The sequence below is a fragment of the Centroberyx affinis genome, unplaced genomic scaffold (assembly GCF_046629955.1).
Source record: "Centroberyx affinis isolate AG114_WGS23_722 - 3 ecotype Tasmania unplaced genomic scaffold, CSIRO-AGI_Caff_v1 ptg004204l_1, whole genome shotgun sequence".
NCBI lineage: Eukaryota > Metazoa > Chordata > Actinopteri > Beryciformes > Berycidae > Centroberyx > Centroberyx affinis.
The window spans coordinates 61385-87508 of NW_027281952.1; the positions used below are offsets into that span (position 1 = coordinate 61385).

Sequence of the window (26124 nt, forward strand, 5' to 3'; positions counted from 1 at the left end):
TTCGAGGCCAGCGGCCCCACAATGCCAGGCGGGGGAGCCCCTTTCTCAGCAACACACCACAGCATCACCGCCTCGCCTCACTGAAAGGACAGGGAGGAGAGAAATGCAAAGGGATGTAAGATGGCAGAGCTACAAATGCTATTAGAGGAGGAAATCCCTGCCGGCAAAAGAGCTCTTGTGGAAAGCTACCAGAACCTGTCCAGGGTCGCGGAATACTGTGAAAACAATTATGTGCAGGTAAGCGACGCCTAACTGCCTTTAAAAATGGTGAATTTCTCTCTTATCTCCGTCGTGTCTGCGGCGCTGTAGTAGAAGTGAGTGAAACCACAGGGACAGGAAATGCTGCTCGTAACGAAAGGGATCCGCAAACCGCTACACGGACTGGCCTTTTACACCGGTATAATGACTCAGTTTCAGCTCCGTGCCGTACCGGGCTGGGCTAGGTTTTATTATCGTCTAGTTCGGGGGGCTCGGCCCTGCGTATCGGAGCCGTGTTCACATTCACAGGCTATAACGTTAACGTTATGTCAATGTTCAAAGCTGCTGGGGGCTTTGAGAGGGTGTGTCGTTGTTATGACCAAGTGGTTTGTCACTGACTGCATTCTCTTTGATAGGTGCCTGTGTAAGGAGTCCAAAATCTCGGCCCTCATTGATTTATTTCGCCATGATTTATGGCTATCGACCTATAGCCTCATATGTTATTATTTATTAATAACAAGCAAGCGGGCGTTACGTATTTAGGCCACATAATGGTGTTGTTATGGGAAATTTCTCAGGTGAATCTTACGATAAAGAACTATTGCAATCGATAGTATTTTTTAGAAAGATACTATAGGAATAGTAGAGAAAAGCTATAAGCCCATATAGGAAAATATTGTAGGAATATTACTGTGCACCATAGGAAATACAAGATGCCATGAAGTACGATAAGGTCACCATAAACTCACTGTAATAGTAGCTCACTCACTGAGTATCACAGACACACTATATACTCCCCATATGATTATTATAGGAATATTATAATGTTTTTTCACCAGGCTTCCTTATGAATGACTAACATTGTCAGGATCCAAGCCTATAGCATCTACGATCACTTCAGAGGCATCATTTAAGTAGGCCAAGGCCTTGTAGACTTTTGATACACATGTAGCAGGGATAAGCATGCATCATGTAAGAGTCAAGATGTGTATTGTGTAACCACAGGGTTTTTCACTAAAAGCCACTCATGCTGTGGATATGAAGGCATCTACTGCTACAGTGTTTCTAGAGGTTGAGAGCACATTCAGCGATAATTTGCATGTAATCAAATGCATGCTTCAAAGTAATTGTAGGCATGCAGGCTTGTTTTTTGCACACACAGATTCAGTGTTAAATCAGTGTCAATAAAAAGATAAATTTAAGGCCTAAAGCAGTGATTCCCAAACTGGGGTCCGGGGCCGACCAGGGGTCATTGAGGGGGGTTCCAGCAAAATGAGGAATGGTTTCATTATTATTTCATTCATTATAGTGAATGTTGTAGGAATGACTTTTCTGATCACAGGCTTCACTGTTATTTCCCCACCTACAATATAAATAGTTGTCCATTTTTGTACTAGAACATATCCAACAAGAAAAAGTTTTCTCAGATAAGAGGCTCCTTCAGACAAAATCAAATCAAATGGGGCCTAATGTGTATCTATTGGTGGGGGCTTGGCATGAAAATGTGTGGGAACACAATAGGCCTTCTCAGCCCATTTGGTCAGAGCAAAGGGTTCCATAGTGGGAGAGTATTTAGGTGAATCTAGGTGAGAGTGTGAGTGGACATCATAGACCACCAGTGGCTTTGAATAGTGCGGTGTGAATGGCTGTGAGCTCAGCTGTTAGAGTCCTTTGACAGACCGACACACACCAGGGACCCCATTGTGCTCGCGCATGGCAGTTATGCCATTGTGGCACTTAAATGTAGAGTGTGTGGCTGAGAATACCCAGAGTTACACTGCAATAATATGTCAGATCACTTTGTCCCGCTTGTCACCAGAAATGCAATGTAGGTTACTCTCCACGCATGCACGCATACACAAACACACACTCACACACACACACACACACAAGCAGTTCTAGGTTGCAGTGTTTTCACTCCAAGATCATTAGTTATGCAGAGAGCTCCACGAGAATTTAAATATTTTGCTCAAAGGTTGTGCCAGATTATTTTTCAGGCTTTAGCTACATGCACATGAAGAAACGTCTCCCTCTGTCATAAACCCTGTTGATGAGGACAGTTTGGGAGGAAATGCTAAGCTTCTGTTTATAGACTTTCGTTCTTGGGTTACTTTCAATAGCAATAGGTGAGAGGTAAACCTGCAGTACTCTGGTCTAGAGACCAGATGGCTGGTATATTGATTTTCAGTGTTCCCACAGGGAATGGATTAAATTTCAGTAATCTGGATTATTGTTTGTATATTGGATGATTGTTTTGGCAGACTGCCTCTGGTTGTCACCAGGTTGGCAACGTGACCTTTCTGTGTCAGCCCACTCACTACTAGGCTGTGACTTCATTCATAAACTCATGTAAAACCCAGCAAGGATAGGGATTATGCTCCCCGCACCCAACCTCTCAATGTAAATTAGTTTGACATTTTTCTTGATCAATGATGCTCACAGATCAGCAGTTGGGATTACCTTAAACTATAACATGATCAGATTCATATCAGCAGGTCACACCGCTAAAGGAAATGGAATTCCATGTGTGTGAGGTGTTTGTAGATTGGCAGCAGACAAGCTTGACCCTGCTTTGTAGATCCCTGACGTGTGATTGATGCATCTACCACATAATAATTGATCAAAACAAAAGTCCATGGCTAGTTGTGGAATGCAGATCTATGATTTGTAGCTAATAATTTGCTAAGCTATACCAGGGCAAATATTTTTAGGTGATGTAGATGTGCAATATTACATGCAGCAAGAATGGAAATTAGCAAAAGGGACAAAACTAGGGTGTAGCCTATATTCTGAGTGGGCTATACATAATAAAAGTTTGATGATGGCTGGTCATAACTTTTTCCAGAAATGCCCATCCTCATTGCCTCAAGATGTTGCCCATAATTACCTGTGCATATCTGTGACACAATAGGTCATGATACTAATAATGATACCATGTCATTCACCATTTTAGAGTGATGTGACTAATGTCCAGAATGCACCGTGACTCTGGCTTTTTATAGATAACTGGCCTCATTCAGATATGTGCTCTTTAAGTTTTCTTGTAGGCTATTCATTAAAAAAAAATCTGCATTTTGCAAAGCTGCCATGTTAGTAAAAACAAACATAATCAACTCATAAACCTCAAAATTCATGTGCACAGCCAGAATTAAAAAAAAATTGTAATAAGACATTTAATGTCAAGAAGCAAACGATGAAGAATACTGTTTTTTCATGAACAAGGGACCAAGAAATCTGAACTGACACTGAAGCTGTAAGTCACTCTGGATCAGCTAAATGCCTAAAATGTATTAGTCCAAAGATCTGAATGTCTTAAGTACATTCACACCCATATTATTGAATAATTCAAATATTTCAGTTTTGAGTTGACACTTGCCAACAGTTATTGTTTACAAAGGCCTTAAGCTCTTATTCCGTTAATGAGAAACTCAAACAAGATAGCTAGGACATACTGATATTAGCAGGAATCCAGAAGCATGTATGCACCTCATCCCCTTTCCTGTTGATTTTCACAGTCTGTGTAGGCTCACTTTCCATGGCACTATCTGGAATATCCTGTTTATTTATGTACACAAGGATATTCATGCGTGGAATATGAAGATGCATGTATGCAGCTTCTCCTGAATAATGACGTCTGCGGGGATATGAAAGAAAATTATCCAGAATGATGCATGCATGTAAACACACACACTGGACAAACATAACAGGGAATGAACAGTAAGGAGAATGCAAATGTGTTAGCATACGCTCAGATGATGTACTGTAGAAATTGGACATGGAAAATGTTTCTGTGTTCAGAATAAAGCTCTGAATTGGGCGTATTGCTCCCGATGGAAGACCATGTTTTTATCTTTTTTGTCATGTATTGTCATAGACTTAAAACATACATAGTTCATCTTTATCTAGGTGGATTATAGGCATACTTGGGGATGGCAATTTATTAATAAATGCAGCCATACTATCAAATAGAATAGCAAAAGTGTCATAAACATCAAGTTATGCCATGCACACCTTGATATGGAAATGCACACTGTATCATGTTGGAGCAAAATTGAAGCGTTTCATTCCCAAATTAGACACTCACCATTTGAAAAAGTGACAACTACCTCCTAGAAAATGATTGAAGGTATGAAAGTAGTATGCTATTGCTACTGAAGTTACTTCCTTCCTTAATGCCTTTGCTTACAAAAATAGTAACATTTTGGATGATGTGATCAGTTTATGGGTCACTTTCCAGGAATATATCTGAATGCATTTTCCAACTTCACACATTCATTGCATTAGATGGTGTTTTTCTCAACAGAATGCCCAAATGTAGTGAAAACCAGACTGTTTTTATAATCTTTATGAGCAGAAAAACAACATTACCAATGTATAAGGAAGGAAAAGTCATGGAAAAGTCATTAAATTTGACATCAGGGCCAGAGTGTTTGGTCAAGCTTTCTACATGGACTCACTGAGGTATGAATGAATCAGATGGGCTAGTGCTAAAGGGTGGAAGCTCATGAATCTACTAAATATGTCCCAGTTGTTGACCCAACCCGAAATCCCCCTTCGGCTCACATGACACCCCTCTGACTCATAGCTGTTTCATTCATGACTCAGGGCTTTGTGGATATATCCAACACACACACACACACACTGGACTTTAGTATGATATGACACTCAGTAATTGCATTATTTTAGTGCATTATTAAGATTCAGGCTGGCGTTTAAAAAGAAAAATCCCAAGAGGAACTCTTACAAAAGCCTTTTGTAAGCTTATTATAAAAACATTATATTTAAAAGAGGGAGAGACGGAGCGAGGGAGGAGAAGAGATCCATCATGAATAACGTGTATTAGAGAGATGTATTATTACCCTGGGTTTTCTACACTGGATATTTTCAGGCCACTTTAATTAGTTTGATTCCTTTGGAAGTTTCACCTCTCTTTAAATCCCAGCTCACGCGTTATCTTCCTCCTCCTCCTCCTCCTCCTCCTCCTCCTCCTCCTGCACTCACTGCACTCTGTTAAAGATAGCAGTGTGTATTTCTGTCTACCTTTATTCTTAATGTGTGTTTCTAGGTGTCCGTGCCAGCTGTGTGTAATAGAGAATGAGTATGTGACTATGCAAGTATTGTGCTTCTTTTATTGGGTGTGTGTGTTTGTGGCTGAGAGAGAGAGAGAGAGTGATTCATACGAATAGTGAAATCTGAATCTGCAATGTGTCGCTGTGTATGCCTTATCTATTCATTTGTGCTGTGTTTATGTGTCTGTGTGAGAGTGTTTGTGTGCGTTTGTGGCATTCCTTAGGAATATACAATACGGTGCGATACGTTTTAATACAGAAACACACATCATACACAGGGTGAACACACAATCACATTGCACATAAAACACATAATCACACTACATTCAGTTAGCCTACATAAATATGATGTAGTAAACAATGTAGGATATGAAGTATGTGGGCTATATGACCCAGTATAGGATGTATATGATGTGTATGTATATGTAGTATGGTATATGACATGTAGGCTATATGATGGTATGTAAAGCCCTTTGAGACTTGACTGTGATAAAGAGCTATAAAACAGACTAGACTAGACATAAACAAATATAAATCAGTGTTTCCCAAGCTCAGGGTCGAGGACCTGTGCCCGTCTCTGTGATACTGCTGAGTGGTTTCCTCTGCTGGCTCTTTCTATAGAAGCTATAGTCTGTTTACTGGTCTTATTTCTAACCTCTCCACGCTCACACTTGGCCGGAGACGCCCACAGGTTGTATTTTTTAAATCCTATAATTGAGATAAATTGAGCGGTTAATTGACAACGAGCTCAGCCGACCTGCATGTAAACCCGAGTGATGAAAAAGATAAATTAACATCCCAGGTCAATGAGGTCGGTCAGTCCTGGTTCCTGTGATGAGCAGCCAGGATTCTTCTGTCTCTTTCAATCTGATATACATGAGAGACTCCCCTCTCGATTATCCTCTCTTTAAGGGCAGAAAAAAATTGTGTGTGTGTCTGTTCTGGAAAAAAAGATCTGAATTCCAGTTTTGCTACTTAAATCAAAATCCTGACTATTTTCTTAGTCACTTATACACAACCAATTCTGCAGCTCTGGCATGTGTATACAGTCTATGCATGTGTGTGTGCATATGCATTGGTAGCCTATGTATATACCAGTGAAAAATGTGTTACCATGCAAGTATTCCCATAGGCCTATGGTGTAAGTATTCCCATAGGCCTATGTGTAGAGCAAGTGTTGTGCAGGCCTCCAAATAAAACTAAATAGACTATGATTGTTATTATGAAATAAAGAACCAATGAGAACCAAACGAAAAGTTGTTTTTGTGTGCTGTGATGATGGCTAATGACTATGATTTTACACTTGCCATTTCAATGGGATTTTTGAGATCGATTCCAAAGATTGGATTTCATGAGACCACATCACTGTATATCGGCCCTTGACCTGAAAATGGCTGCTGTGCTTCTCTGTAAAATGGCGGTATTTGTTTAAATCTGTATCCCTTTCTCCCTCTTCATCTTTTTACATTACATATATATACTCATTCCCTTTGTGCGCTGTGGCTGGATTGCGTCCAGACTACTGAGAAGGCTCACAGTGCGAGCCGGTCCATTTCAATATCTGATTTTGAAGATTCAATAGCAATGTGAGCAAAATCCAATATTCGTCCGCCCAGACTAAATGTGTGCTTGTGTGCTTGCATTTAAATGATAACCATAACCAATCTGCCATACAGATTTTCAAGAGTTTTAAATGTGGGTTATAGAAATCTTCCAGCAGTGATAGGGGGTAGTTTGGAAAAGATTGGCAACCCCCTGGCGGAGTGGTTCTGCGTGAGGTCGCATTATCCCTATGTTGTTTGCTATAAATATGTGTATTCACTATTCAGTCCCAATGCTATTAAAGGCATCCTGAAACAGATGGTTCCCGCAACAGGGAGGAGGTTTGGGATCCTAAGAAATGTCTTGGCATTCCTGCCCACTGGGCTGAGCTCCCACCATGCACCTGTCCTATGTTATCCATCTGAGTCATTCGGAAGTTATTGTTGTCCAATTCCAGGCTGCTTTGCATTCCACAAAGTCGTTCCCTCTGAGACGCGTGAACTCTGGTTCACTCCTCTTCAGGTCTTAGCGGGGCTGTGTGGGGGGAAGCAGCTGAGAATGTACCGTCCTCCAAGAGCAGTGTTTCCTGCTAAAAAATACTCATTCACTCCCTGCTCATAGAACTGATAGAGGGCTAATTTTGTTTCTGAGACCGAGGTTCTTTCCTGGGCTCACTTCCCCTAAAGTGTTGCAGCTGAGGAATGGCTCTTATTTGCTACAGAATTTAGAGTAAATCTAAGGCGTCACCCACTAGACAACAATGTTGAAACAACAAACAAGGAAGAGCTTTTACAGACTGTTAATATTTACTGAAACACACTGGTATACAAATGAGTGACAGTCCAGGAAATTTGAAGAATCAGCCACATTGATTTTGTTTGCATAATCAGTATTGAACATGCACAGCATTTACTGATTCTGCCCTCCGCCACCGCTCTATTTCCACCACTGACCCGCTCATCTCTCCTCTTTTCTTCTGCTCCGCTCTCTCTTCTCTTACTCTCTCCCTCTCTTTCCTCCCTCCTCTCCCCCCACCAGGCCCAAGACAAGAGGAAGGCCCTGGAGGAGACCAAGGCCTACACCACCCAGTCTCTGGCCAGCGTGGCCTACCAGATCAATGCCTTAGCCAACAATGTGCTGCAGCTGCTGGACATCCAGGCCTCACAGCTGCGACGCATGGAGTCCTCCATCAACCACATCTCCCAGGTAGGTCAGAGATGAACACACACACACACACACACACACACACACACACATACATACACACACATCCTCGACATGTTTTAATGCATTTTTCTATTTATTTAAATGCCAAAGGTTAATATAAACTAGTTGTGGATGTGTGCTTAATTTGTTTGTAGATACAATCTTTGCTCCTTCAGCTGTAGCAATTCACAGAAATCCTGCTAAAGTATACAAATCCTTCTGAATGCATGTTGTGTGGAGAGACTAACAAATCTAATCCAAAAATATGAAAACACCCATTGGTATGCAGAATTTTGCATTTGTTAATTCGGATACATTTATAAAACCTATTTATTTTAAATGACAATACATTTATTCAGGGTTATGCATTTTTGCCAATTGTTTCCTAGTTATTTAGATATCAGTTTCCAAAACACAAGCGAAAAGTTATTTATTTGTGGATAGTGGGATCAGTCCTCTGTAAGTCTGTTAAGTCCAATAAAATCTTCCATACACGGCCACTGTTACCACTGTGTGTCACAATACCAAAGCGCACTGTGACACATTCACACATTATAAAGACAGACAGATACGGCGGGGGCATGGATCATGCTGGATCTGCCAACCCTCCGCAACCCCTCTTCAGTCCCACTTGCTTCATCAGCAGTCCTCTCTGTATCTCTCTCTCTCTCTCTCCCTCCCTCGCTCTCTGCGCTGCACTCGGCCACCCAGCCTGTCAGCCAGCGATTGTCACCGTCCCCTCCCTGTGTGCTTCATTAAGCCCTGTCAGGGATGAAGCGAAAGCCTGACGCCAGCACTCTTGCCTGGTTAGCATTCTCAGCTCCCGCCTCGCCCCGCATGCTGCGAGACGGAGCGGAGTGGGCCGCAGTCAAACGACTTGCCATGAGAGTCTTTTAGCTATTGATCCTTAGAGATGGTCAGTGGTGCTGAAATCCCTCCCCGCGATATTTCCTGTAGAGGTAATGGTACTGTTGAGCTCTATAAGCACATGCTGATGTGAACAGATAACAGCATCCCATTACAGAAGCTGACAAGTATATAGGTTCATGCCTGCTACAGGTGGGACTAAGAGATCAGGGCAGTAAGAGGGACACCTTAAAGCTATTATTTGAATCGTCCCTTCATGTCATCTAAGATAAAGGTATTTCTCCAAATATACATTGCTTTCTTACCAAAAGTGGGATTTCATCCTACCATGAAATGATAATAGGGCCTTGAATCCAATGATTTATCCACTCGGCCACCCCAGCACTCCAGTTACAGTGTTACTGGCCATGTGCCAACTTCATAAAGACTTGAAGGCCAGTGCGACAGACATGGATGCATGAAAAGATATGAAAATTGCATGGATATCCTGCTGAAAACATTTATTAGTCAGAAACTTCACATGTTGGTGAAAGCAGCTATCTCGGTCAGAGCAAATATCTCAGTGAGAGATGAGTTGGTAACAAATTGGTTGAATCTAAAAGTGGCAAGTGATTGTAAACCATAATTGCGTGTCTTTCTCTCATGTGGTCCTGTGAAGTCTTTGATGGATACTTGCATGAATCCAAATTGAAGTACGCTTTTTTTTTTATCCAATTTTTGCTTTGATTCTGCTTTTGCTGTTGGTTCCCTCCTTCACAGGTAAAAGAACAAATGTGTTCAGGTTATCGGTCACCTTGTTATTTATCTCAGTGTTTGGCCGTCTCTTACAGGTATCTCCCCAGGGCTTCAACTCATTATCCTAGCAGTGATGTGTCGAGGGAATGAAATGTTTTAGCTTGCTCGGTTGTGCCAAGGAGTTTTTTTCTGGCACGACTTGTGCAAAAATGTCTTCACTTGCCATCGTTTGAATGGGATGGTATGGAGAAGGCAGGCAAATATTGCTGCCAAAATTCCCATCTAGGATATAGAAAGCCTACTGGAAAGGAGGTCGACACAAAATTTGACAAGGAAAGCTAGTTATATGCAGAAATCAAGGGCAAGCTATGGAAGACCACCTCTTCTCTGCCTGTATCAGTTGGGTTGAATAGTTGTGTCTCCGCTGACTGTGTCTTTGTGTTCACTTCTGCCGTCTCATCCCATACCAGTGTAATGGCGAACAAAAGATAAGTGCCTCGTTTTGATTCTGCTGCAACACAAAACATTACAGGACTCTTCCCATGAGTCACTCTCTACCCCTGTTTTCCATTTCATTGAGTCCCACTGTCAGTCAGCTTGCTTTATGATTCATCCATTCCCCCCCCCCACCCCAACTCGTCTTGTCATTCATCCGTACGGTGACCCACTTGTGCCTCTTCATCCTCTGCAGTCCTGTTAAAGGATTTTAGCTCCATTTCAATCGGTCAAATCCCCCCCAGTGCGAGATCAACCTCTCGAATTATATCCGAGTGTAAATCCGAACAATGATAATGACACAGATACAGACACTTGTGAGGATTCGTTCATAACCCCCCCCCCCTAGTAGATTATGTTCATGCATTGTCTGTCTTTGTGGATTAGCTGCTGAGCCGTATATGAGCTCATTGAATCACAAGTCTGCTGACACAACGTTGAAATCTCAATACAGGCGACATCATGCTCTCTCGCTGCCAATAACGCACCGGCAAGAGTGAAAGAAATACCTCTGCAGTAATATTTAGAAGCTGAGTGGGAGGGCATCACTCGCTTTTGATGGCTTTTGATCAGACCTACAAGTGCAGCCGGTGTAGAATCCCCCCTTTTCATACATCTGCTGCACTGCAGTTGCGAAAATTGCTCCACCCCCAAGAGGACTTGTTTGGAAAATGCTGCGTTACTAATGCAAAATAGACGGTTGGCAGGGTGTCAGTTCTGCAAATGGTGCCACCGAGCTGTCGAGAGAGTAGCATTTTACTCAAGCAGAGATTCATTAAGCCAAAACTATCGATACAGCAGTTAACATGTTGGCCTTACAGCTCCGCCATCTGTTCCCAGACAGATAGGGAGGTTGAGCGGCAGCCAGATGTTTATTACTGTAAATAGATTACACAAGAAGAAAAGAGACAGAGAGACAAAGGGAAGGGCAAAAAGAGAGCTGTCCTCAAAAGGTTAGATAACAGTTATTATGTCTAGACGTTTCCTAAAGACAGCCGCACTTGCATAAGCTAAGATGACGCTTCATTTTTTCAGTCTTCAGTCATGCATTCGGATGAAAGCTGTGGGATCTACTCGTCATCTACAGATGTAGTTGTAGAAGTCCTGCTTTTAACATGCTTGGTGCACCGCCGCTTCGCCCTTGCTTTGTTGTCGAGAGGAATTCTGGACAGTCCTTCAATGCTAATACGGTCTAGATGCAGTGGGCTGTGACAGCACATGTTGTTTATCAAATGCTGTACATCCATCACCACGGACAGGCGCTGTCTGTATATCTGACGACTGAGACAAGTTCATATTCTCAGCGTCTATCCTGTCACCGCTTTCCTCTCTCATCCATTTCCTGCCATTTCTCTAATCTTTGATCATGACAGTCCAGTCTCTCTCTCTCTCTCTCCTCTCTCCCTTTCTCCAATCTGCACTCCAAGCTCGACTCGCCTATCTCTGGCAGGAAGTAGGCGGGTCGTCTTCGTTAGTTTCCCAGCTCAAACTGGGCGTGAGCCTTCAGTTTCCTCTCCTAAAAATAAGAGCTTAGCATGTTCTCTATATATATCTCGCACGCAACACACGGACTTCACGTCAGACACGTCGAGAGAGAGAGAGAGAGAGTTTTGCACGGCAGGCAACAGCGACCCAGGGTCAACTTCACAACGCAGAGAGAAGAGTAACAAAAAAATAAAGTTGACTCTGACTTGTCTATCAGAGTTTCAATCTCCCGGTTGGTTTCCTCCCAGAGCGAGGCAGTCGCAGCAGTGGGGCTGCTGGGTTGACTGATTGATGCGTGACCTCATTGCTGTGTGGGTCACACACACACGCAAAGAAACACACATACACCCAATATCACGCATGTACATACACTCAATTCTGTGTCTTCAGGATCTAACGTGCCGGAAAGTCGGGAGATGTACAGTAGAATTAGCATCAGTCACGTACACTATCCTTATGAACACACACACACAGTTACACACACTCGTTCATCCTCCCTCATTTCTTCACCTCCTTTCGCTCAGCCTTCCCCCCCCCCCTCCACCCCTTCCTTCCTTTCCGGTTTCATCTATCATTCATAAAGTCTCTCGTGAGTGAAGGCCCGTCCGCGGAGGCGCCCGCTGTGAGCGGCTGCTGTGAGTGATGATGACTGTAATCGGAGAGGAGATGGAGGTCACTGGTATTTTAATTTGGTCCTGGTGTGTGAGGGGGGGAAAGGAGGGCTTCGTCAAATGGTCCCAAGGGTATAGGCCAAGAGAGCAGGATGGTTCAGCAGTAGCTCAAGCTATGGACCCAGAATGTGTTTCCAAGGAAGAGAAAGGGCCGGGTATCGATAAGCCTTAAAGCCTCCAATAACATTATATTATTAATAAATGTCCATTTTGCTAATTTCTATCACTGATTGATATAACACACCAGTGATTAAACCTATATCCAGTTCATGAAAGCTTTTTCATTTGCTGTTCCGGTGTCTGGTAGCTCTTTACTCTGTCGCACAGAAAGTGATGTGTTGGATGGTTTGTCTGGAATCAATAGAAGAAGAAGAAGTGATCTCTGGGAAGTGCAGTGCAGAAACACCACAGCAATGACTGTATATTAGCAAAAATGTCACCAAAATAAAAAACTGATAATCTCACTTTAAATTGACTAAAAGGTACCAAAACGCGACAAAAAGCTGTTAGATTCTTGCAGTGGGAGCTCTGATTTTATTTATCATAGCAGGAGGCATGCACAATAAAACTGAAAATAGTTCACTCTCTTGCATAATGAAATGTGCATTCATCCAACGAAGCAAGCTATCAGAAAAGGTGTCATCGTTGGACCGGGAACCAATATTAGTATCAACTTATTTCCAAGGATACCCGTCCCTACATAGCAGAGATGAAACTAGTACAGTAGCGACAGTCTGAAAGAAAGTAGTTCAAAACCCCGGGCCATGAAAGTTTCTGCTGCTACTATGAATAGAAAGTAGGGAGTATTTTTAGAAATATTCATAGTATTCTGTTCCATCACCACACAGCCATTTTGGCAGGAAAATGACAGGCGATTGTAATAAATTAACAGGCGATTACAATGACAGCCACAGCCGACCAGCTGTGTATATGAACTACATTCCGTTTTTTAACTAACAAATTGTCTCCCTCTCTCTCTCTCTCCCTCCAGACGGTGGACATCCACAAGGAGAAGGTGGCGCGGCGAGAGATCGGCATCCTGACCACCAACAAGAACACCTCGCGCACCCACAAGATCATCGCCCCCGGCAACATGGAGCGGCCGGTGCGCTACATCCGGAAGCCCATCGACTACACGCTGCTGGATGACGTGGGACACGGCGTCAAAGTAAGAGTTCGCTACGTCAAAATAAAAGCCCCCCCAGAAGTTATTTTAGTGTCTAGTAGTGCGGGCTTCTCACACCGACCCCATTTGTTTGGTCAGCGGTGCGTAAAATATGTGTGTTGGTCTTTTCACTTTTTAGCCACTGGTATTGGAAACATCCTCACTATATTCTAGCCGCATGACCCCCGAACCGTTCCAGCTAATTACCAAACTCATTATTTCGATAGATCGTCTTGAATCCCAGCCTAAATCAATTTTGCCCGACAGGAAAACATGCACTTAGAGTCTAGTTCACACCTGGCACTTTCATGTGAACAAACCGACTGTCTACTTGCATAATTACTGCTCAGACTTCTCGCCGATCAATATGCCGGCCTTTTAGCTAATTAAGTACAGACACGTGAAAATGTAACACACACACACACGCACACATCCGAGTGTAATATGCTAAGTTGGTGGCGGACTGCAGCTGAGAAAGCTTTGCTTGGTCTTGTCCAAGAACTGGAGGGGTTCACAAGTTGGAAGTTCTTGTTGTGTGTGTGTGTGTGTGTGTGTGTGCGCGCTCCAGAGTGTAAACAACACAGAGATATCGTGGCCAAATGCTGCTGACACCATCACATCCCCTTTCTTGAATTGTGGGAAAATATTCTTTCAACTCTTTTCCGCCTCATTCTCCCGTTTTTTTTTTTAAATTCCGTCTCCCCGGGATCCATCCGCTCTCTTTTCTCCCCTTTGTTTTCTTCTCTTCTTTTCTGACAAGGTTGTGCGTGTGTGTGTTTGTGTGTATGTGTGTGCGAGTGCGGACGCGCCATTGTGTGTATTGATTGTTTGTGTCATAAATTTCCGCAGCATGACACGTTGGAGTCAATCTTTTCATCCCTCTCCCTGCGTCTGTCTGTGTCGAGATAGTGGCTGATTCAAATGCAAAAGCTGCCGTTTCCCCCTCTGAGAAGCGGCACAGACAGACAGAGTTTTGGCATGGCCCGCTATGCAAATGAAGCCTCGTGAACAAATGCTGCAATCAAATGGATCTGCAGAAATGATGTGCGTAGATGCTAGAAATTGTGTGCTTTCTTGTTTTTTGTCCCCCCCCCCCCCTCTCAGATATACCTGCGTAAGAAAACAGCAGTGCACTCTGTCAGCACTGAAAATACATGACTCAGACATCCGTGAAACATTTGGGGAACAGTTTTTAATTCAATTATATTTTTAGAACAACTGGAGCCAGAATGATTGAATGATTGAAGGGAGGAATGGAAGAAATACACAAATGAAAACTCTGGGAATTTCAGACTCTCTGGCTACTGCAGAGATTCAGGCCGTCCATTTTGAATTCTCTGTGATTTCTCTGTCTGGCTCGTTGCAGAATGTGTGTGTATGTGCGTGTGCGCTCACATTTGTGTGTGTGTGTGTGTGTGTGTGTGTTCATGGATGTGCATTTGTCTGGCTCTTTGCAGACAGAAAGGCATATCAGATTCCGTCTTTTCCCCCCAGAACACACTCACACACACACACACACACACACACACGTATACAGTACATGTCTGTGAATAATTCAGAAGCATTGATATCAGCTCAAAAAACCCACCACCGCACCGGCCACAAGACAGAATGGGAGAGAATGCTGTGAATAATATGTGATGATGCATGTGTGTGGGTATGTCGGTTCATGCGTGCATTTGGGTGTCGTGTGTGTGTCTGCATGTGTGTGTGTGAATGTGTAGCTGCTGGTGTGTTCATGCATATATGTGTGTAAGCATGTTATTAGCACCCCAGTCCTTACGGCCTATTTCCCCTGGCTGGGTGGATTTCCCCGGGGATTCGCCTAAGGCCATCAAGGCGTGATCGGCCCTCCTGCGCTTTCAGCTCCTTAACCAGGGGAGCTCACCCGCGGATCGGCGGGGAGACAGACTCGCGCACGGAAGATCCATTCACACGTTTACGGATGAATGTGCTCACCCCCTCCGCCGTGACAGCCTTTATTGGCATTGCTGGCAGTTGCCCGGGGTGACAAAGTTTCAGTCCCACCAGTCTGTACACCTCACTGGGGTTATTTACGACCGCGCCGTGGATTATTACCCACGCGGTTCTCCCGCACCGCTTAAAACGTCAGCAGAGCCCAGCGTACCTCAGACGTTACACATTATTTGTAGCGGGCCTGCCGATTAAAGTGGTTCTGATTCTGATTATAGACTGCAACACAAGTCTAGACACTGACGTAGGCTACACAGAGTAGGCTCATATGCATACACACACACACACACACATTCACACAGTGTTAGGGAGTAGTTTCACTACATGTACATGTCATTAAACTACAGCAGTTTAACTAAATTTTGCAGTAGCTTAATGGTAGCTCAGCAATTTTCAAACTTGGATACTGTGTTTTGGATACTGTTAATATTCATTCAGCTTTTTTCTGTGAAAAACCCCAATTGGGTTGTTTGGTTTGGTTTCATCTAAATGGGTTGAAAATGTAATGAAACCTGTTAATGTTATAAAAAGCTGGATAATGTAATAGCATCACATTATGTGATTATTATGTGACTTTATTACTTCATAAGGTATGTAGATTTTTTTTACTAATGATGTAGTAGTAATATCAACTAATTATGTAATAACCTCACTTGTTACATTGTTAGACAATATTATTATTACATCATCAGTTTAAAATATGTTACACACCTCAATGTAAAAATTGCTGGTTAATGTAATAATGTGGTGCAATTTAATAAATTGACAGGTTTTATTACATTTTCAACCCATTTAAATTGTATTACATTTTGACAAGTTATTACATTATCTGCCAGTTACTACATTATCAGTTGCCCCAGGATTTTTGGGTTTGCATTCATGGCTAAATTTTAGTTTCTGGCAGGCAGCTGTCAAAGTGTGAGCATTATAAACACAGTCAGCATTCAAAGCACTTTATTTTGATGATCAGCTTTTGCAAAGTACATTGAACTTTGTTTTCTAAGTAACTTTAATCAGAAAAACAATATTTGTCTTGCTTTGTTTTAGTTCAGCTTCTCACTACTGGTAGCTTGTAAAACTATACTTTTAAAATAGCTTCCCCAACACTTAACTTAAACACATGCACACACGCACGCATGCACACACACACACACACACACACACACACACACACACACACACACACACACACACACAACTATCGAGGATTAGAAGGGAGTGGAACTGAAGCCGAGATAAAACTGAATATTTTTTTACACTTGAGTGTCAGTATTTTCCCTTATTAGTCTCCTTGATGTGTTATTCTCCTTCTCTCTCTCTCTTGAGTTTCTCTTCATGACGTCCTCTCCTTTTAACTTAATCTAATTTCTCAGTTGGTTTGCTTCTAAGTGTAGTAACATAGCTGGTTGTTTAATGCTGGCAGCCTGTCACACTCTGTCACTAATGGGCACAAATGCAAAGATGTAGCCATTGTTTGTCAAATTTAAACTGAAAATGGATGCAGGGCAGATGCATGATGGGGGATTTCTAGACTTGCTATCACTGCAATACAGAATCATTTATTCACTTTTTTATTAACCAATGAGCATATCTTCTTTTCTCTCCTCTCTTTTTGCACTGCTTGCACTCAGTGGCTTAAGGCCAAGGTAAGAGATGGTTGTCTTCCTCCTCTTTTCATCCTGCTCCGATCAAACTCCAAGCAGCCAGGGTTTCCATACTCCCATTAAAACTGCCTTCCATTCGCAAAACTTAGGCTACACAACAATGTCAAATTGTAATGATATGGAATTAAGTTTCCATGAAACAAATGATTCCATGGAAAAATGTATTTATTACAGTGCATCAAAAGCATAATCACTACATAGCACAATATTTTCCTTATTCGACAATCACAAGTACAACAGTTGTCAGATGGTTTGTATGTATATGTTACAGTAAATGTAGGAAAATGGTAGATGCACATATCAACTGTTTTTCTATATTTACTCTAACACATATGCCTTTTTGCGCTGATCCATACTCCTGTCAACAAATACCATCATCCCATTCCATATGCAATATGCATAATATCTTCACATAAGGCAACCAATCACCTCCTTACTCCCTCCTCTCCCTCCCTTGGTCTCCCCCCTCTCCTTCTGTATCTGTCTGTATATCTATCTATCCATTGAAAAGTCTCTCCGCCAGTGTTTCCCCAAGAAATGTTTGTCTTGTCAGTGAGCGGAAAGCCATCTGAAACAGCATTTAGATTCTCCATTCAAACGTGTTTTTCTAGGTCGAGTGACTTGTCAGCCTTACTATTCAATAGCAGGGGAAACACTGGCCTCGGCTATTCAGATTGCACCACAGCAGCATTTGAACTTGTCATTTCTCTTCTAGCAACATGGGAACAACGCAGCGGGGCGAGGAGGGACGCTATCCAGGACCAACCCCCCCACGCAGAAACCCCCCAGCCCACCCATGGCTGGTCGCGGAACCCTGGGGTAAGGCCTTGGCTTTTAAAATGGATTCAACACACGTGGTTTGGAAAATAAACTCTGGTCCTGCTTGGCCACTGTTGTCTTGGGTGGTATTGCTGGCTCCTTGGCTGACCAGTTTTAGTGTGTATGTGTATTCTTGTACACAAAGAAAAAGGGTTCTTCAAGGGTTCTTTGGTTAGAGCAGTGGTTCTATATTGAATGGCAAATCATATTAAAAAACCCTTACTTTACTTATTGTATGGCCTCTGTTTGCATGAGGACACTGAGTGGGACTCATGGTGACAAACATTCTGTCATTTACTATTCTCACTATCCTTCTCCACACCTCCCTCTCTCTCTCTCTCACACTTTCTCTCTCTCTCTCTCTCTCTATCCAGGCGCAACACTCCCTACAAGACCCTGGAGCCGGTTAAGCCTCCGGTGGTGCCTAATGACTACATGACCAGCCCGGCCCGACTAGGCAGCCAGCACAGCCCTGCACGCACAGCCTCACTGAACCAGAGGCCCAGGACACACAGGTAGCACAGACCCCCCCTCTTCTTATATCTGGCTAATACTCGGATAGAGCTAAAATGCATAAGAAAACAGGTGTAAATGCAGTGAAGATGCACTAAAAAGTTGATTGCGGAGGTTCTCAGAGAGGAATTTGGCCGCATTTCTTCAGCAATCCACATTCAACAGCAGAACAAGAATTAAACGAAGGTGTGAGGATCCAACTAGGAAACGCACAAAGTAAAGCAAACAGGTGGCAGGCAGCTCCAATAGTATCTTAAAGCCGGGGGCGTCAAATCACACATAACTAAAATGGTATGGCAAACACCCAGCTCCTAATATCATTTGCCACCAAAACTTGTACTGATTATTTCGACTTAATTTCTGGGGACCAAGTGGAGCAGGAGTGGTGACTGACAAGATATTGTTATTACTTGGTCAATGTGATAAATTATTAGAGGTAGGTCACTTAAATATCTTGCTCACACAGCTAAGAGGGAACAGATCCTGAATGCTGCCCTTATGTCAGTTCTGTTTTTTTAGTTATGGCTTCCAAATAGATTCAAATTTTTGCTTGGCAAAAAAAATCAAATTTGGACTCACTAAGATATGACAAGTGACACACCTTAATAAATCCAATTGATGCCTATGGTTAAACCTAGCTAGAGTTGAAAATAGTGTCTTATCAGAATGTGAAACCAGGTGTGTACTATCAGTTTGGTCAATTTGTACAAAACAAATAATAGTGATGTCAAAAGCTGCATTAAACTGCCTTCTCCTGATCTGTTGCCTACAGTATACATCTCTACATTGTAAGATAACTTTTCCAATGTGTGCATGTAACACTGTGATTTCCGGAATGTCTGACATGTTTAAATCTACGTGTAGCGTTTGAAAAACATCAATATATCACTGTAAAATTAATTGTGACACCTTGGTAGAATTACCGTAAACAAATGAGACCATGGTGGAGACGATAGCGTCTGTCTCATGCCAGTGGTGTTGTTGGTGCCAGTGTTTCACAAGATGAACACCACATTTCCCACATTCAGGTGTAATCCTCCTGTCTGATCATTTGAGCTCCCACCCCTGTAGCTCCCCTCCTTTTGGAGCACGGAAAAGGACAAGACATTGTGTAAATTTGCACTCAGATACTCGCTCAGTATTCATGTGCCAGTCAAAAAGACATTACAGGCAGCCTCCCTACAGCATTTTCACGGTTTATTAGCCATAGTGACAGGAATATTGTTATGACAGAATGACACATGAGAGAATAATGATAGGATGTCAAATGTGGTCATGTAATTAAGTTTGATCATCTCTCTCTCTCTCCCTCTCTGTCTCTGTAGTGGCAGCAGTGGTGGCAGCGGTGGTAGGGAGAACAGTGGAAGCAGTGGTGTGGGTGTCCCACTTGCAGTTCCCACCCCCTCCCCTCCTAGTATTGGGCAAGGTGAGTCTCACAGCTGCTCATCAAAGGCATCCAGAATGTATGGATCTACTGGATCTTCCCTGTATCTCTCTGTCTTCCACTCTTCTTTTCTTGCTCTCTCTGTCCCTTCCTATTCACATGTTCTCTCATTCAAATGTAATCAAATTCAGTCAAATTGAGCTTTATTTTATAGCTTGAATAGAAGAGAATGGGATGTTGCCAGATATTCCCTTAGATAATAATGCAATAAAATATGTTTAACAGGAATTATATATGTTCAATTCATTTTTAATATATACAGTATATATATATAAACTGTCACAGAGTAAATGATAGCACTCTGCTTTAAGTACAAACAATCATGTGTACAAATTGTGTTGTTTCACTCTTAGAAATAAGTTAATTAATACAATACATTCTCCTTAAGTCAAAAAGCGAAAAATGATTTCTTGCCCTCTCCCTCCCTCCCCCCCCCCCCCCTCACCCCTGCAGCGCCGCCGGCCTCGGCCTCGGTGCCCCAGGGCCCCGGCCTGGGCCCCATCCCCATGTCCCAGTTCGGCACCATCTCGCGCCAGATCTCCCGCCACAACTCCTCCACCACCTCCTCGGCCTCCATGGTGTCAGCCACCGGCACCTACCGCCGCGCCCCCTCCGTCGCCTCCCAGTTCTCCGTCTCCCAGCAGCCCCACCTCAACGGAGGCCCCGCCTACCCGCAGAACGCAGGTAACTGGGCTGTAATGCCTCGCCGGTTACTTGTGATCCGGTAGATGGTTGGTTATACGGTAATACTAAAGAGTAAATACAGTTCTGATTCACACACAAACCTGATCCGCAGGGTTTTTTTTTATACCCCAGGGTGTCTGCAGGTCCTGAGCAAGTCTTTAAATGTTTCATTGCCTATTTTGAAGACCTCCAAAGACTTTGAATACTGTTAAATACAGTCATTAAGTCATAAATTCACTTTTAGAGGTCTTAAAAATGTAGCAGTTTCTTGGTGTGCTATTTTGCAAGTCAGAGATCAGCTTAGTCATGCAGGTAAGGTAAGGTGAACTCTATTATCCCAATAGGGAAATTTGGGCAGTCAAGGTGCAATACATAGATAAACAACAGATTAAGACGCAAGAAAGTTAAAACACAAGCAGCAACTGAAAACAGTGAAATTTCATGTGAAATTGGTCATAATTTCATTCTAACTGGCATTACAAGGTCTTCAGAAGTCTTAGATTTAACTTGATGAAACCTGCAGATATAATATAGCCGCTCCTAGTCATGAGCAGAGCAGATAGGTTGCTTTTGTTGTATTACATCCTATAACCTAATAAATGTCAATGTATCGTTCTCCACAATACTTAGTTATCTTTGTGTCCCGCTGCATGCAGCCCGGTTGTGTCTCAAAGGTGCCTGGGTTAGCCCTTCAAGAGGATAATGAAGAGGAATGATGAACCATGATTAAGGAAGTCAGAGTTATTGAAACCTTCCCACCTAGACCCCGCTGTGTAGCACATGTCATTACCTCCTCTAATTGAGTTACGACAGTGTCACTTTAATCAGTCTTTTTCAATGGAAGGAGGCAGGCAAGAGGAAATTCAGGACACACACACACACACACACAGCTGCTAGACAAGGGGAAACCCAGGACATATGCATATGAGCTGTCAGAGGAGTGGAAATTTACTTTGGCATGCATCACTCTGAGCCATTCTCCTCTAATGGCTTCTCTCTGGGGACAGCCATCTTCCTTGGCTCAGAACACAGAGGGAGGAGGTTGTCTTGTCTGGGAACAGGGACACAGTGATGCGCAGCTTTATTTTCACATTCAACCAGAGCTTTAAAATGGGATTTGATGTGATCTCCAGTGACGGCAACTCGCTGAACTTTAATTATAGTGAAAGATTACATGCGTATTGCAATCTCCGCGGGCTCCGATAGAAGTTGCCCCGCACCAGAACCAGTTCCAGGACGCAAGGAAGCAAATTGACCCCCCCCCTGTTGAAGTCATGTAGTGTATCTGTGGATGGATGTGGCTGTGCGGTGTGAGGGCGGTGGAATAAGAAGACATTACTGCCCACTGAGACCATAGACGCCCCTCCATTACTGGTGATTTATGAGTCAGAGTTGTCAGCCCCTGCATGTGTGACATCATGTCTTTGAGCGAGGGCGGCTGTGTTTGTATCTATTTGTCTGTCGGCGTGTCTCTCTGGAACCGGATCCTGCAGCTCTACCTGTGAAACGCTCCTCTTTCGAGAGAAGCCGATCTGCGCTACGTCACTCCTCCCGCAAAGCTGCTGAACTGTTACCTTGTCACTGTTGTTATTTTTGGGTCTGTGTAGCGCTTTGCAGCTTGTTTTTTTTTTACTGGTAGCAGAAGCCTATTGCTGGCTACAGCGTTTGCTCTCGACTTAAAACGGATGCCGCCGCGGTATATTCTCAGGCTGAGATGAATGCCTCTTTAGCTCAGCTGAACAAACACGGTACTGTTCAGGAATGTGTAAATGGGTTGCTCAGCAATGCTTCCTGCACCGTTTTGCTTGCTCACAAGCTTTCTCTTTCTCCTCTCTCCTTTTTCACTTTCTCTCCTCCAACATGACCTCCACCTGTCCTCCTATTTTTTTTCTCCTCCCCATCCACCACCTACGTCGCTCTCTGTCTCTCTGCTGCTGTCTGTCTGTCTATCTGGGTGTTGCTGCTCCAGTGTCTGTGGCTCCTCCTCCTCCTCCCATGGTCCAGCTGACACCTCAGATCCCTCTGACCGGCTTTGTGGCCAGAATGCAGGAGAGCAGTAAGTATTGAGCTCACACATAGACACAGACACAGACACAGACACAGACACAGACACAGACACAGACACAGACATAGACATAGATGTGCAAATACACTCACTTACACTTACACATATACATAATATCATGTACATTTACATACTGTATATGCATAAAGTACATATACACATATACTTATACATATATATATACAGTATATGCACATACATGCACAGTATACGTACATATACATATATACAAATTTACATACAGATATACTAAGACACTAAGACAAACCTCAGACTCCACCCCTGTTAAAATGCACATTCATTCTCTCTGAGATAGACACACACAAACACACACACACACACCTTATCCACGCTTCTCTTATCAGCGCTCTGGAAACGTCTCAGCATTCACACACTACCTCACATTCACTCTCTGCGCTGTGGCTTCTTACACACCACACCTTGCTGGCACTGCCATTATTTTAGGGTTGCACACACATATACACACACACGTACACACTCTTTACTGCTGCTTGAGTGTGTATGCGTGCGTGTGTGTGTGTGTGTGTGTGTTAAAGCGGAGACACCCCTCTGATGTCTGTCTGTTGCCATGGTGACAGATCACGGCAGGCGTGCGTTCTCCTCTCTGTCCACTGAGGAGAGAAAATGTGACCTGATGCCGCGTCCTGATTCACCACTGTCCTGTCTGGACGAATGTAGCTGCGCAGCCATCCAGCTGTCTGCATCCGCCTGACCAAATGCAATGCACGCTGACCTAAAAGAAAGCACTGGAAATGAATAATACAGTCCAATACAGACCTGACCACATGCATATTTATATATGCAGAGGTGCTTCTTGCTTCTAACTGTCCAAATGTAATGTACTCTGCTTTTACACAGGCCTTAAAGCAATAATCCGTACTACTCTTACACAGACCTTAAAAGGGAATGCGAGATAGGAGTGATACAGTGAAATATAGTCCTTGTCAACTGCATACTTCTATTTGAATAGACGTGCCTTTCTCTGTCTTTCTGTAATGTGCGCTGCCTTTACACAGAACCGAAAGGGTGTGATGGATGGGAGTAATAAAATCCGAGAGAATTGCTGTCATACAGTAAAGCAGTTTCAGCTGAGAGTAAGCCTTAATGCTTAAACAGTTTTACTGTCGGCAGTTAAAGCGGTGGAAAGGAGTGTATAAGCATAATGGAATTGAAGGAATGCGTTAAATTCACTTCTCTGGTACAATATTACCGTTTGTTTAATTCAACAGCGGGCTTATGAATTAGTTAGATCAGTAGTGCAGCTGTCTGTCACACTGGACTGGTGTGTTTGAGACTTGAGGGAGACTTGATCTATGAGGACTCTTGTGTCACAAGCACAAATGTGGGTAAAAAACTTAGTAAAAAACTCCCATCAGGATATACACAACTTTTTAAATGTCCTAAGAGGGAGCTGCAGTAGTGATCAATAGGACAGGCATTAAAAAAAATCCCGAACTGTCCCTTTAAGGCATACTAGCCGGACAAACATCCCATCCTCTTGTTTTTGAAAAAGGAGATAGTGAGTCATTTAATATTCTGGGCTCTTACTCCAGCTCTCCTCTCCGTCTGCATGGAGCGATAAATGAACTGAAATAGTAGTAGTAGTAGTAGATGCTGTGGGATGACTGCCTCACTGATGAGTCACCAAGACTCGTAGCTGCCCTCTAGTGAACACTTAAATCACCGCACATTTATTACAGCATTTAAAATTGACTATGGTCTTCATAGTAAGAGAGGTCTTCGTACAGGTTTCCTATTGGTTCCTGTAGACCTGGAATGTCTAGAAATATATGGAAAATGAATTTGAGAGAAAATTTGGGAATTGCACAATTTCATTTCACATATTGTGATATTTGTTGCGGTGAAGAATAATCTTCAGCTATAGAATGATATGGTCTAGTTAGATTGCTATGCCATATTGAACTCTGACTCCAGCCGAGCCAAGGAATGCAGGTTTTGAAAAGGTATGGAATTTTGAAATGGAACCCCGCAGCAAGAAATGGATTTTAGAAATACATTGCAATAGCCATCAGATCAGGTCAGCCGATACCTTCTCCTCCCCTCGCCTTTCTCATTTGCCCCCTCTGCCATCTCTTCCAATTCTCCCTCTCTGTCCCCGCTCCAGTAACAGACAGCCCCGCCCCGCCTCCTCCGCCGCCCCCAGAGGACATGGCCATGTTCGAGGAGCCCTCCCCGCCTCCGCCTCCCCCGCCCGTGGACTACGAGGAGGAGGAGGCCGCGGTGGTCCACTACAGCGACCCCTACGCCGACGGAGACCCCCACTGGGCTCCCAAGGCCTACTTAGAGAAAGGTGAGTGCCAGGGGGAAAAAAAAGCGCTAGATCCGGGAAAAAAAATCCTACACACTCAACTGCGCTTCTGTCCTGACGGTTTTCTTTCGCTCTGTGTGTCTGCCCCCCCCCCCCTCCCCAGTCGTGGCCATCTACGACTACAGCAAGGACAAGGAGGACGAGCTGTCGTTCATGGAGGGCGCCATCATCTACATTATCAAGAAGAACGACGACGGCTGGTTCGAAGGCGTCTGCAACGGCGTCACCGGACTCTTCCCCGGAAACTACGTTGAGTCGATCATGCACTACGCAGACTAAAAAAAAAAAGAACAACACAAAAAAAACCCCACAAAATAGCAAAACACCACTGCAGTTTCGAGCAGAGCTAAAACCGTGAAGATGTACAGTATGCAATCCAGTTGACAGCAGTTCATACAGCCTCCCGTTTTGAATGAAGTGCCATGTTGAAGTCTTGGGGAATTTACAAAGTGGTTGTCTTTTGGGAGGGGGCTTCATACTTCCACGGTTTTGTTCTGGTCCCCAAGAAAAAAAAAAAAAAAGCGTCGCACAAAGCAGGACAGTCCCGAAGCTTTGGAAGGCCTAGAGGGTCTGTTGGTTTACACTGTGGACTAAAGGGAGGAGCTAAGGACCCTTTTCTACCAGTGTGGCTGTTGGTAGAAAAGGTTAAAGTGCGTCTCGTAATACCAAGAGTTTAACGGTCGTATTTCCTTGAGGACTTTTGCCTCACAAGGACTTAAAGTACTGGCAGACATGGATTAAGCCTATTCCAGCGGAGAACTATCCAACAATAAAAACATCAATCTCAGTCTAGAAGTAGAGTTAATTCATGTCTACACAGCCAACTCAATACATTAGATTTGCCATATGATACCATGCATGTGGCTTTCGGCACTAATTTTCCCGCCCCCTTTATTTTACACTGTAGGCCAGCAGACCGGCCACACTCAAAAAGACCAACCCCCCTTCCCTCTCATCAACAGAATAAAAAACATCCATCTTACTTTGTCAAAAAAAAAAAAAACGTGAAAAGGACAAACAAACATCAACAAGTGCATTAGGACACGGCTGAATGTTTGATGCTGTCGACGTCCGAATCACAGATGTTTAAGGGAGGGGGGAAAAAAACCATGAGATATCTATTTACTATGCTATGTGTCGGTGGGAGCGGTGGGAGACAATGGGGACGAGGCGGGTGG

At 43.4% G+C, this 26124-nt stretch overlaps 1 protein-coding gene across 16 annotated transcripts; it reads left to right on the top strand.

Annotated features, from left to right (window-relative positions):
• The first annotated feature begins 88 nt into the window (after positions 1–88).
• On the top strand, positions 89–26068 carry LOC139664236 (abl interactor 1-like). 16 transcript variants are annotated; one of them, XM_071542990.1, is made up of 11 exons: positions 89–237; positions 7848–8015; positions 13260–13436; positions 17039–17053; positions 17787–17890; positions 18265–18405; positions 19729–19833; positions 20236–20531; positions 22501–22587; positions 24743–24928; positions 25050–26068. In XM_071542990.1, the coding sequence occupies exons 1-11, from the start codon at positions 121–123 to the stop codon at positions 25223–25225; spliced, it is 1572 nt and encodes a 523-aa protein (XP_071399091.1). In that variant the 5' UTR covers positions 89–120; the 3' UTR covers positions 25226–26068. The 16 variants fall into 16 exon arrangements, with proteins under 16 accessions (XP_071399091.1, XP_071399092.1, XP_071399094.1 ...); XM_071542991.1 differs by having other exon boundaries at positions 19729–19829; positions 20244–20531; XM_071542993.1 differs by having other exon boundaries at positions 19729–19829; positions 20301–20531.
• The last annotated feature ends 56 nt before the right edge of the window (positions 26069–26124 follow it).